Genomic DNA, 14,453 nt, shown 5'->3' with positions numbered 1-14,453 from the left:
AGCTGTTAAATTTTCAAATGGAAAGGTTTACACAAATAAAAGGACTGTACAGTATACTCACATAGCAAATTCCAGAAAAGATTCTCAGACAGGTTTACAATGTAACATACTGTACATTATAACAGATGACAACATGAGCAAACTGACTTGCACTTTTCTGACTCACTGTTTCAATTGCCAGGTTACCATGTGTAGCTGCTGTGTACATTATTTTGGAATCGTCATGGTAAACAATGCTGGTCATTAAATTGCTGAACACTAATGCAGTACCCAGCTATAAACTTCAAAACATAAGACACGTGTTTTCGTCAAACTTGAACCAACAGCATTGAACACTAAATGTTTCAAATTACCTTTTAGACCGTCGCAGCCTGGTTCTATTCAGGAAACGAGGCACTGAGATGTTTGAGAACATAGACCACAAGCTTGAGTCAGACATGATCCAAAAGTGAACACTTTTAAATATTTTCAAAAACGGATAGGTCTTCCACGTTCAAAGCGAAGAAGTGTACTCTAAATCCTGAGGGGAAAGCATCATCAATCAGGCTGCTGGATCAGTTGAACGCTGCTCCTTTCGAACGCTTACCACAAAACTGCAGTCCAACTCAAACAACATGCTTTGGCGTACGGCACTTCACTAAATTAAAAAAAAAACACATTGTCCCTTCCAGCTCAGTTATTACTGCTGTTTTATATCTCAAAGATTCTGCAATCTTCTCTAGTTACACCCAGTTCACTGTCAGAGATCGCAGTGATCGCAACCACATTTATTCTGTATTCAGCCAGGACATTTTGGTATTCAGTTGCAACACTAAGGTAAATCATCTATTTGGAAGCTACCATTCTGTGAAATTGGGAGGGGGAGCATTTACCACAATATGTAAATTTAAAACAAAAAAGTTTGGAAATCTTGCTGCTGCATATGGCTTGACTCTATCCAAACTAATGTTTGGCTTCCATGTTAATCATACAAAGATAAAAATCTGGAACTTTACTTACAATTCTTCCCCCTACCCAACTCCTGAATATAAACCAATCCCTTGGTCCTCTCAGTCTGACAAAAGTCGATTCTTACCTACGAGCAGGTAAAGATAATTACTTGCCAAAACAGCAGTCAGGCAGGACAGGGATTCTACTTCCAAATGCAATGCTAGACACAAAAAGTGGTTATATAATTATACAATATTTCAAATATACAGATATCTCTCGCTATCACTATACATATTAAAAATATAGATATCATCCCTCTCTCTCTATCTCACACACACATACACACACACAAACATTAGCTTCCAAGTGAAACAGGTCTCGGCTGTGCCCAACAGGCAGCACTGAGAATAACTAACAGCAGCAGGATGAGGATGGGGCGGGGTGGGGTGTGTGGAGAGAATTATCCAACCAGTCGAATAATTTCTGTTGTACAAATCAGGTAGGTGAGGCCCAGAATATTTGCCATTGCACAGTCCTAGCTGGTTTTAAACACCCACATAGCATCCTGATGCACACTGTGTTGGTCTAGTTATGGGCAGCAGTTTGGTTGATCTCCATGATAGCCAAAAAAGGAGGCAGAAGCGTCTGTGGTCAGCTTGTTCTTTGTTGGCATAGATTAGTCACAGGTCTCCTTGCAACAGGTAGTTTAGCTATGCAGGTGGTTCTGCGCTGTACCTGGTCCTGAAACGGATATTCTGAAATAATTCATTAATAAGGCCAATTGGATGCAATTTTCTGCCGTTTATGATGTGCTCAGCCTGCCCATCTGGAGTGGGCGGGAGAGAAGCTCCGTCCAGATTGGAACTCTAGGACGTCAGAGGCTTGTTTTATGAGTGCGTGTGTATATACTTCCCCCCACTGCAATGAGCGTTTACTACGTTTTTTTTTGTTGCCCTTTTTCTGTGTTGTTGCTTTTTTGTAAAAAGAATGGTTTGTTTCTTGATTTTTTTTTTCATCCACAAAAGGACTAGGTCAGGGATACAGGGAAACAGTTGCAACTAAATGTTGTCCTCAAAAATCACGGGAAGTTCACTGTGATGTAAGCATTCACAGAAGTTCAAAAGTACAGGAAAATGGCGGCAGAGCACGCTCGAAAAGCTAAATTTACACTCGTTCTACTGTAGCTCAGGGAGGATAAAACTGTCCAAGAGCATGCTACAGAGTTCTGCATCAATTGTACAGTTGTTGAAAAATACCAATGGGATTGTTTTCAAACCATCCCAGTCACAATATCTCTCCTATGAAGAGATACAAGATGAACAGGGGCACGCCAAGCAAACCAATAGGTACCACAATCATGTATCCCAAGCCTGCTATTGTGGCTTGAAACACCTACCTAGAAATGGCCATGTGGCGAGTGCCATTTCAGGTCCAGATACAACGCAGAACCTCCTGCATAGCTAAACTATCGGTTGTAAGGAGATTTGTGACTAGTCTACGCCATAACAGCTCTGCCAATAAAGGACAAGCCAAACATAACCTCAATTTTTTTTTTGCCGCTGTCCCCTTTTTTAGCCGTCGTGGAGATCAGCCAAACTGCTACCCATAACTAGGCCAACAGGTTGATAAAAGTAAAATACTGCAGATGCTGGGGGTCTGAAATAAAAACAGGAAGTGCTGGAAAATGTCAGCAGGTCTGGCAGCATCTGTTGAGGGCGAAACAGAGTTAGCGTTTCGAGACCAATAGGTTGCTTGATGCATAGAAACATAGAAAATAGAAGCAGGAGTAGGCCATTCGGCCCTTCGAGCCTGCTCTGCCATTCATCATGATCATGGCTGATCATCCAACTCAATAGCCTGCTCTCGCTTTCTCCCCATACCCTTTGATTCCTTTCGCCCCAAGGGCTACATCTAACTCCTTCTTGAAAACAAACAATGTTTTGGCCTCAACTACTTTCTGTGGTAGCGAATTCTACGGGCTCGCCACTGTCTGGGTGAAGAAATTTCTCATCTCAGCCCTAGATGGTCTACCCCGTATCCTCAGACTGTGACCCCTGGTTCTGGACTCCCCCACCATCAGGCACACACATGCAGCTGTTCAGTTCCTTTCAACTGAGCAGCACGATACCACAGCTTCCCAATGGCCACAACACTACTCCATTTGATACAGTGAGGGGGAAAGATCATTGATGGCATTCATGTGGCAAACTGGGTAGCAATAGTTTACCCTCTAGTTCATCGACAGCCACCAAAACACCACAGTCATGAGGACTTCTGCTTCCAGCCCTTACTTGCACATGGTGGGTTGGCAGCCGATTTCAGAACTCGCCAACCTCGCCTATCATGGGTGTCAGCTCAGGGGTGGAAGAGAAGGTGGTGGGCTAGTCACTCGACCTATTTTACGTGCCCCCGACCAAAAACATGCCTGGTAACAAGGAGGCACAGACTGAGACTACAGGGAGAATTTCAACACACAAAAATAGTTGAGTTTAGGTTGGTAGAGATGCGAAAATTAAAAAAAAATGTCAAACATACCCCGCCCTCCCACTTGTGGTTTTAACAGAGGCGGGATGGGGACACAGCCAACCAAACTGCTCCCAGGATGCAGTTAGTCATTTCAATATCATAATTAACTAGTTAATCTGCATGCCTCAGAGTTCACCTACTTTCCGGGTTTAACCCTGGCTGGCTGGGTTTCCTGGGCCTCGGTAATCTATGGAAGCTAAATGAGTTGCGAACTGATGCTTGAACGAGGTAACTTCTTTTCAATAGAGTTTGTGGGGGCAAGAGGAACAGTAGTGCATCCTCCCAGCTTCCCTGGCAACCATAGGATGCCCCCTATCCCAACCAGCACCACTGCTGAACTGTTATCTTCCAGTGTCAGATAGGCCAACCCATCTTGCGCAGCAGCACTTCTACTTTGCCAGCTATTCCAATCCCTCAGATGCAGGAAAAATTGGTTCTTGAAGTTGTTCATGCTTTTTTCTATAAGAACTATAAACACAGGTTGCTAAGTAGATTTACGAGCACACAGGATGCATTCTTCTGTTAATGATTCATTTCTGGGAGTGTTAAACATGTGGAGTTTTGCGGAGAGTAGCCGTTTCATTCGGTCATATTGTTTTCGGCTGTTCTTGAATATGGTTTTTGCTCAACTTGTCAAACCTATATTTTCTCTTTAAGGCTTATGAAATTAAGATTGATGTATGCAACACTTGTAGGCTGGAACTGAACTGGAGCACTGTCTTGACATGATAAATGTAATACTGTAATAGTATTCTGGTATTTCACATTTTTATATGCATTTATGATGGATTAATTACTTCCTTTTGGAGTAGGCGGTGTAATGATTGATGGAAAGGGGGCTTCAATTCTAGAGATCTTTAGAGATTTTAAAGGAACGGTTAAGGAATTTTAAGAATCGGTTCGATTTATGTGATTTTTATGGCTTTATTGCCTCATTCATTATTTCAAATGCACAGAAATAGTTTTTAAACATTTATTTAATTAGATTAGTTAAGTTGTTTTGCAATGATGTATTTTTTCTTTTTCTTTGTTAATTATTCTTATATATGTAATTTTTAATGAACAAGCATGTACCCGCAATGAATTTCCAAACAGACAATAAAATTTTAATTGAATTGAGTCAAATTGAACTGAACCAAATCAAGGATATGGATGCCGCACAGATGTACAATTTGGCAGCCACTGGCTGTTGCAATGTTTGCTACAAACAACCCTTGTAAAGACTGAAAATGTTTTTTTTTAATTCATGTACAACCTTTGTAAAAGCAAAAACCATTGTTAACTTTCACATAAGTGAACATGTTTCCTCCTCTTTTGCCATCAGCTCCACAAATGGCCTTTGAAGAATTCCTAGTGCCAAACCAAATATTAACTAAGTGAATAACTAATTAAAGCAGACCACAGAAGATTCTGGAAGGTCCTTCTGTCTGCAAGTTAGCAGGTGGTAAGTCACCAGCTTCTGCTGTATTAGCCACAAGAGCAAGAAATTTATTCTAGCACATTGCTAACAGCCAAAATTTTCAAAACACAGCACTCGAACATAACAACCAGATGAAAAATTAGGTTGCTTGTCATAGTGACAAGAATATTACTAAAGCTGTTTCAGATCACCTGTTAAAAGATGCCAAAAACATTTAAAGCAAAGGCAATGAAGTGATTATCTATGTCAAAGGTGCTATTTAAATGCAAGCTGTAGTTACTGGATTCCTGTACATTAAGTAGAGGTAGAAAAATATACTTGGCCTTTTATGTATTCCACATAGTCTTAAGAAATTGATCTTCAAAAAGATTATTTCATGGAACACTGCAGGTCTACATTCCATTGCAGATAATCTACTGATGTTAGGCTGGGATTCCTCACATACTGCATGTGATCGATTGAATTACTGGTGGCAGTCGTCTGCATCTGCTTCCACAAAAGGTCAGTCTCCTACATTCCATGGGCAGTCTTTAAATGTCCTATTGTAAATTTAAAGCAGCAGGATAATGAGTTTCCGTTGCTTCCTGCCTTACCATTGTTTTCTTTTTGGAAGTGGTCCTTAGCATTGGTTACCACTTCTTATCAAAACCATGAATCTCAGTGGTGTACTCGTCTGTTTTTCTCCATGGTAAAGTTAAGAACCAAAAGTCACTCTTCCCAAGTACAGGAAAAGCCCTCAAGTCTAAAGAAGCTAATGACACACATCATTCAACTTATCCAGTGTGTTCAGTAATCCAGACTGTTGGTTAAATTATCCTATGCCTCCATCACATTTTCCATCTCCGCTTCTGTTAATATTGCTTTAGTTATTTTAAACTCAAATTGAGAAATCTACCCTACGCTTCCACACTCACTATGCATGTTTCAATGCTACTGCCTGTTCGAATGTTCGCCATTGTTGCAAAATTCACTTTCAGGGACAGTTAAATCCATATAGATACCTGCCATTTTTACATCAGTTTACATTACTAAGGTGCTGATGTAGAGAAAGATGCCTCAAAATGCTCTACAATGCAGAGAATATATCAGTGGATGCTGGAGGGGAGAATAAAAGGGGGAGTGTGATCTTGCTGAGACAGGGAGAAAAATCATTACCCATGTTCTTTATGTTAAGTTGAGCTGTTTTAATCCGTTAAACTGTAGCAGCATTTCTGGACATTCATAGGTCCCTAATATTCTGCACCAACAACCTGTGCTTAAGATCCCTCAGTTTGGATTAGTGAGGTGCGTCACTAAAAGGGACAAAAAATGTGCATTCAGCAGGCACAGATCAGAAATACTGTGTGGCTTCTCAGTAACTCGGACTGGAAATTTTTAAACCCAGTGATGGGCTTGTCTTTTTGGTAGACTTGTGGTTGGCTAAAAAAAATGCACTGCAGTGATGAGAAATGAGGCAAGGGAAATAAGGAAAAAGGGGAAATGAACTGTAGGAAAGATAATTTATCTACGTCATACCTGAGGATTCATAATGCCTAAAAAGTATTGAGGACGATTAAACAAAAATGTGTAGTTCCGACTTTTCTCTGTTGGCACATAATTACAAGAATGTTGGTACACAAAGAACGGGCTTTGCCTATTGAGTTATGCAATAGTTAAAATACAGATACACATTCCTGTCCACCTGCCATATCTCAAAAACGTTTTTGAAATCCTTGCCTCGAGTTCTGAGGCCATTTATTATGCTTTCAAAATTGAGACATTTGAAATGGATTTGTTTATATCTGTTTCAAGGACGTTCTTGATGTGAACTTCCACACGGATCTCTACTCAATAAAAATCTTACTCGTGTATATCACATAGGATTATTTCTCTAAAAGGGAGACTGTACACAGCGTTCAAACAATTAATAAAATGGTGCAATACCATGCTTTAGACTTGCATGTCCATTTCTGATGAGCTGATTAACAAAATATATACACAAGCAAAGGGAGATATGCAGGCATTTTTAAAAATTTATTATTTAAAATGAACAATTTTCTATTCTAGCTGTGACACTTTCCTAGACTGGGGCTGGAAACAAGTATTTTTCATGCCAACAATGCCAAAATTTATTTCTCTTTCATCCTGCTACTCAAGATGGTGAGTTTGTTTCTAAAGACTTCTAGTCCAGAAGTAAGCGTTATAATGAAACAGGTATTCATCACCATTAACATAGAACTGATGCCCCAAATGCTACTTTGCACCACAGGCCAGCAGCGTTATGCTTGAAGTCTTGTATTATATTGCGGAAGAGAAAGACATGTTGCCAAAGCTTATTGCAGAAGCTTACACACAATTAAGCAACATTGTGTATGAATTTCAGTGCCGTCTGATGCAAGGTACGTAGGCTGTATGTCCAAACAATTGGCTGGTCGAATTAAACAACATGTTTCTCCAGCTGTTCATGACATAGAGTACAGACAGTACTCAACCAGCCTGCACTTGCAAAACCCAAAAAACATCTACGGTTAGATGTGATTCCGCAACTGGGTAGCACCTGCTGAACAATCCTGAGTGCACTTAGTGAGTGCACTAACAACCAATTTAAGATAATCAGTCGAGTTTATAACATATTTATGAAATTAATCTGGAATTAAGTGTCTAATGATGACCACGAAGCCATTGCCGATTGTTGTAGAAACTCATCTGGTTCACTAATGTCCTTTAGGGAAGGAAATCTGCTGTCCTTACCTCGCCTGGCCGACATGTGGCTCCAGACCCACAGCAATGTGGTTGACTCTGAAATGGTCTAGCAAACCATTCAGTTCTAAAGGGTAATTAGCGATGGGCAATAAATACAGGCCCAGCCAGCAATGCCCACATCCCATGAACGACTAAAACAAATCATTTGTTTATGCTTGCTAGAAGTGACATTCACTCATATGCAGGTTCCCGTGTTCCACAAACAAAAGGAAGATGTTCAAGCCTTGTGTCTTCTTTGAATTACCCGAAAGCAAGTTGAGCACAGTGGCATGGAGTGCAGCTGGTACTGGGTGTAGTTACTGCAAATTTGATGAGTAAGGATGTTTGGTGAGGAGAGGAGGGAGGTGCTCTTTTCTTTTTCTATCTTTCTCAGGAGATCAGGAGCTGAAGAGTTTCATGAAAGGGCTGAGGTTGAAAAAATCCAAGAGTGACATCACAGGGGAAACAAGTTCACTAATTGGTGAGAAACTGCTGTTGGGGATTGTCTTTAAGTAACTGAAAATTAGAAAAAAGTATTCTTTTTAAAAGAAGTAGCTACTTAGATTTAATCAATAATTTAAGCAATAGGGAAGTAAAGTTAAGACAAGGCCAGTTAAAATAAAGTACTATAAGTAAACAAATGTAAAATAAAGTTAACAGAAGGGAATTAAATTGAAGTCATGGCAGGATAGTACGGTTGTGTGGAATGCGTGTCCTGTAATATGTGGGAAAGTCATCGATGCTACCGGTATCCTAGACGGCCACATGTGCAGCAAGCGTCACCAGCTTCAGAAACTTGAGCTCTGGGGTTCGGAGCATGAGCAGCAGTTGGAGTGACTGTGAGGCTGAGAGGTACATGGATAGCACGTTCAGAGAGTTGGTCACAGGGCAGCTAAGGAACCTGGAGGCAGAAAGGGAACCAGTGACCACCAGGTAGTCCATGAGAACTAGGCAGGTAGTGCAGGAGTCCAGTGGGGTCTCGCTCGCCAATCTGCTTTACATTTTGGATAGCATCCTGGAGTCACGAACTTGCTGCGCCCCAGGCCAGGCTGTTCCAGTACAGCTACAACACGGGCCCCAAAACAGTGATGTGAAAAAAGGCCCAGGTGTGTCCTGTACACAAAAGCAGGTCAAACCGCACCAACCCAATTACCACCCCATCAGTCTACTGTTGATTATCAGTAAAGTGATGGAAGGGGTCATCAACAGTGCCAACAAGCAGCACTTGCTTAGAAATAACCTGCTCACTGACGTCCAGTTTGGGTTTCACCAGGGCCACTCAGCTCCTGACCTCATTACAGCTTTGATTAAAATATGGACAAAAGAGCTGAACTCCAGAGGTGAGGTGGGAGTGACGGCTCTTGACATCAAAGCAGCATTTGACAGAGTGTGGCATCAAGGAGCCCTAGCAAAATTGGAATCAATGGGAATCAGGGGGAAAACTCTCTGCTGGTTGGAGTCCTACATTGCACAAAGGAAGATGGCTGTGGTTGTTGGAGGTCAATCATCTCAGTTCCAGGACATCGCTGCAAGAGTTCCTCAGGATAGTGTCCTAGGTCTAATCGTCTTCAGCTACTTCATCCATCATAAGGTCAGAAGTGGGGATGTTCGCTGATGATTACACAAATGTTCAGCACCATTCGCAGCCCGTCAGATACTGAAGCAGCCCATGTCCAAATGCAGCAAGATCTGGACAAAATCCAGGTTTGGGCTGACAAGTGGCAAGTAACATTCGCGCCACACAAGTGCCAGACTATGACCATTTCCAACAAGGGAGAATCTAATCTTCGCCCCTTGACATTCAATAGCATCACCATCACTGAATCCCCCACTATCAACATCCTGAGGGTTACCATTGACCTGAAACTGAACTGGACCAGCCATATAAATACTGTGGCTACAAGAGCAGGTCAGAGGCTAGGAATCCTTCGGCGAGTACCTCACCTCCCCAAAGCCTGTCCACCATCTACAAGGCACAAGTCAGGAGTGCGATGGGATATTCTCCACTTACCTGAATGACTGCAGCTCCAACAACACTCAAGCTTGATTGGCACTCCATCCACAAACATTCACTCCCTCCACCACCGATGCACAGTGGCAGCAGTATGTACTATCTGCAAGACGCACTACAGGAACTCACCAAGGCTCCTTAGGCAGCACCTTCCAAACCCACGACTGCTACCATCTAGAAGGACAAGGGCAACAGGTACATGAGAGCACCACCACCTGCAAGTTCCCCTCCAAGCCACTCACCATCCTGACTTGGAAATATATCACCTTTCCTGGGTCAAAATCCTGGACCCTCCCTAACAGCATTGTGAGTGTACCTACACCATACGGACTGCAGCGGTTGAAGAAGGCAGCTCATCACCACCTTCTCTAGGAGAATTAGGAATGGGCAATAAATGTTGCCCTAGCCAGCAACGCCCACAACCAGTAAAATGAATTTTAAAAAATACTGGTGAAGGCATTGGATCCTCAGAGGAGTGCAGAGCCAAGCTTGTGGCACCACATGTGGTTCTGCTGTACAGGAGGGAGGAAGAGCATTAATGATAGGGGATTCATTAAAGGAGCAGACAGGCATTTCTGTGACCGTACACTCCAGGGTGGTGTGTTGCCTCTCCCTGATGCCAGAGTCAAGGATGTCACTGAGCAGCTGCAGTACATTTTTTTGGGGGAAGGTGATCAGCCAGAGGTTATGGTCCACGTTGGTACCAATGACTTAAGCAGGAAATGGGATGAGGTCCTGAAAGCAGATTTCAGGGAACCAGGAAGGAGACTGAAAAGTAGGACCTCTAAAGCAGTAATCTCAGGATTACTCCCTGTCCCACCTGCTAGTGAGTATAGAAATAGGAGAATTGAGAGGTTGAACATATGTCTGGAAAGCTGGTGTAGGAGGGAGGAGATCAAATTTCTGAGGCATTAGGAAGGGATCTGGGGAAGGTGGGACTTGTACAAGCCAGACAGTCTACAATTGAACAGGACTGGGACGAATATCCTCGCAGGGAGGTTTGCTAGTGCTGTTGGGGGGGCGGGGGGGCAGGGGGGCAATTTAAAACTAGATTGGCAGGGGGATGGGAAACTGAGAGCAAATTCAGAGCAGGGAACGGAAGAAGAAAAATTAGTGAGTGACTCTGGAAGCAGAAGAAGCACAGGTTAAAAAGTGCACAGCATAGGAATTTGGCAGTGTTAAAATGTATGTATGCAAATGCAAGGAGTGTAGCAAATAAAGCTGATCAGCTGAGAGCACAGGCAGACACTTGGCAGCATGGTATCATCGCTACAATGGAAACTTGGCTTAAATCTCTGGATATAGAGTTTTCAGGTAGGATAAGGAGGGGGATAAAAAAGGTGAGGGTGTAGTATTATTGGTTAAAGAATCAATTACAGCTGTGAGGAGGGATGATATACACAATGAAGCGCTAAATGAGGCCATATGGGTTGAGCTCAGGAATAAAAAAAGGGGCAGCCACACTGCTAGGAGTATACTATAAACCTCTAAATAGTTGGAGTTAGAAGAGCAAATATGTATACAAATTTGAGTGCAAAAACAATAGGGCAGTAATAGTTGGAGACTTCAACTATCCTACCATCAATTGGGATACAATCAGTGTGAAGGACATAGAGGGCACAAAATTCTTGAACTGCATTCAAGAGCACTTTTTTTAGCCAGTACGTAACAAGCCAAAAGAGAGGGGGCACAATTCTAGATTTAGTCTTAGGAAATGAAGCTGGGCAAGTGGATAAAGTAGCCATGCAGGGCAAAATACAGTTAGATTTAGCATCATTATGGAAAAGGGTATAGAACAGTAGTAATAGTTCTAAATTGGGGAAAGACATGTTTTACAAAGCTGAGAGGCGAACTGGCAAGATGGACTGAATACAGCTACTAGAAGGGAAAACAGTCAAATCAGTGGGAGACATTCAAAAGCGAGATCCTATGGGCACGTACAGACATGTCCCCACAAAGAAAAAGGGTGGTACTGACAAATCTAGAGCCTCCTGGTTATCCAGAAGTATACAGTGTAAGATAAAGCAGAAAGAGAAAGCTGTTTACAGCTTTAAAAACTTAATACTGTAGAAAGCCCATAGGAGTATAGAAATTATGGGGGTGAGGTAAAAAATGAAATTAGGAAAGCAAAGAGAGGATACGAAAAATATTGGAAGGTAAATTCAAAGGAAACCCAACGATGTTTTACCAATACATTAAGAGCAAGACAATAACTAAGGAAAGGGATTTTGTTGATTCATTCATGGGAGGTGGGCATCGCTGGCCAGGCCAGCAATTATTATCCATCCCTAATTGCACTTGTAATGGTGTTAGTGAGCTGCCTTCATAAACCTCTGCAGTCCATGTAGTGTAGGTACACCCACAGTGCTGTTAGGGAGGGAGTCCTGGATTTTGTCCCAGCGACAGTGAAGGTACGGTGCTATATTTTCAAGTCAGGATGGTGAGTGGCTTGGAGGGGAACATCCAGATGGTGGTGCTATCATGTGTCCTTCTAGATGGCAGCTGTCATGGGTTTGGAAAGTGCTGTTTAAGGAGCCTTGGTAAGTTCCTGCAGTGCATCCTGTAGATGGTATCTACTGCTGCCACTGTGTGTCGGTGGTGGAGGGAATGAATGTTTGTGGATTGGGTGCCAATCGAGCGGGCTGCTTTGTCCTGGATTGCTGTCCGGCTTTTTGAGTGTTATTGGAGCTGCACTCATCCAGGCAAGGGGAGAGTATTCCATCACACTCCTGACATGTGCCTTGTGGACAGAAGGTGAGCTACTCACTGCAGGATTCCTAGCCTCTGACCTGCTCTTGTAGCCACAGTATTTATATGTCTAATCCAGTTCAGTTTCTGGTCAATGGCAATCCCCAGGAGGTGGATAGTGGGGGATTCAGTGATGGTAAAGCCATTGAACGTCAAGAGGCAACGGTTAGATCCTCTCTTGTTGGAAATGGTCATTGTCTGGCACTTGTGTGGAGCGGATGCTACTTGCCACTTGTCAGCCCAAGCCTGCATATTGTCCAGGTCTTGCTGCATTTGGACTGCTTCAGTATCGGAGGAGTCGCGACTAGTGCTGAACATTGTGCAATCATCAGGGAACATCCCCACTTCTGACCTTATGATAGAAGGAAGGTCATTGATAAAGCAGCTGAAGATGGTTGAGCCTAGGACACTACCCTGAGGAACCCCTGCAATGATGTCCTGTAACTGAGATGACTGACCTCCAACAACCACAACCATCTTCCTTTGTGCTAGGTATGGCTCTAACAAACAGAGAGCTTTGCCCGATCCCCACTGACTCCAGTTTTACTAGGGTTCCTGGATGCCGCACTCGGTCAAATGCTGCTTTGATGTCAAGGGCTGTTACTCTCACCTCACCTCACCTCTGGAGTTCAGCTTTTTAGTCCATGTTTGTTTCTCTTCAGCTCTGAAGAAGTCATACAGACTCAAAATGTTAACTCTAGTTCTCTCTCCACAGATGCTGCTAGACCTGCTGAGCTTTTCCAGCATTTTCTGTTTTTGTTTCAGATTTCCAACATCCGCAGTATTTTGCTTTTATCTTAGTGTTTAATTCACTGCCACTTTTCTTCCAGGAATGCCTATGTTGAAGAAGTATTGCTCTTCTCTCCGACAGGATTTCTGTTTGTCTCTTTTGCACTGTTCACCTTCATTGCTTTCCATTCTCCTCCTGGTGTTTGATAAGGTGTTTACTAAAACTTGCTTTTACAGCCATATTTCCTTCCTCAGTGACTGTCTTCATCTCTATCTTACCCCACGTGGATTCCAACTGAAGTTCCATCCCTCATTTTTCGAACCCGCCCAGGATTACAGGTATCTCCGGGACATACAACACTCCTTGGACTGCTGTTCTCACTGCATCCTGCGATCCACACTCAGTGCCATGCGCCGCCATATTAACACACTCGATCTCTCCCTCCAGCAGCACCGACTCATCCTATCTCAAAGTTGTTCTTGTCCCCAGTTTCATTTTACCCTTCGTCTCATCCGACGCCTTAACAAGAAACTCTTCCTCTTCCTTTCAGATTTCAAGGAACGCAAGCTCCAACAACTCATCGATACCAATGCCCATCCAAGACCCTCCGCCCCTTCCCATCCCTCTGACGCATCCTGTCTTCTAATCCCAGCCTTGCCATGTATTCACCATAACCCCTGACCTTACCCTCTCTGATGCTGAACGTTCTGTACTCAGCAAACGACTCAGCTTCATACCCTTGTGCCCTCATCTCAATGAATTTCAGGCTTGGCACGATGCTGAACTCTTCTTCCGCCGCCTTCGTCTCCGTGCTCACTTCTTTGAGCAGGAGTCTTCCCCCCATTCCATGGATCCTTTCACCCACCTCCAGTATTCTCCCTCCTCCTGGACCCCTCCCTCTGGATTCTTACCCGCTCTCGGTCTTTTCACTGAGAACTGTCAGTGTGACATCGGCCGTCTCAATTTCTCTGCCTCTCTCACCCACTCTAACCTGTCTCCTTCTGAACTTGCTGCATTCCGCTCTCTTAGGTCCAACCCTGACTTTGTTATCAAGCCTGCCGACAAGGGTGGTGTTGTTGTCTGGTGCACTGACCTCTACCTCGCAGAGGCTGAGAGCCAACTCTCAGACAATTCTTCCTACCTCCCCTTGGACCATGACCCCACCACCGAATATCAACCATTGTTTCCAGGACTGTCAGTGACCTCATCTCTTCTGGAGATCTTCGTTCCACAGTTTCTAACCTCAGTCTCCCATCCCCAGACAGTCCGCTTCTACCTCCTTCCCAAAACCTACACACAGGAATGTCCCCATAGACCAATCGTGTCAGCCTGTTCCTGCCCCACAGAACTCATTTCTTTCTATCTTG

The 14,453-nt window shown here is 43.3% G+C and overlaps 1 protein-coding gene across 16 annotated transcripts in view; it reads right to left on the bottom strand.

The window, feature by feature from the left end:
* Positions 1–14,453, bottom strand: part of mast4 (microtubule associated serine/threonine kinase family member 4) — a 480,851-nt gene that overhangs the window by 187,166 nt on the left and 279,232 nt on the right. For 4 of the 16 annotated variants that reach the window (XM_078562997.1, XM_078563023.1, XM_078563008.1 and 1 more), the window contains exon 1: positions 354–793. The exons of the other annotated variants lie outside the window; for them this stretch is intronic. In XM_078562997.1, coding sequence (XP_078419123.1) covers positions 354–439 — 86 coding nt within the window. In that variant the 5' untranslated portion in view covers positions 440–793. Of the gene's footprint in view, positions 1–353; positions 794–14,453 lie in introns of those variants that run through there. 16 annotated transcript variants of the gene reach the window in all.

This window comes from Cetorhinus maximus, chromosome 2 (genome assembly GCF_964194155.1).
Source record: "Cetorhinus maximus chromosome 2, sCetMax3.hap1.1, whole genome shotgun sequence".
Lineage (NCBI taxonomy): Eukaryota > Metazoa > Chordata > Chondrichthyes > Lamniformes > Cetorhinidae > Cetorhinus > Cetorhinus maximus.
Note: the sequence above shows the minus strand (reverse complement) of the source record. Positions and strands in the feature narration are given on the sequence as shown.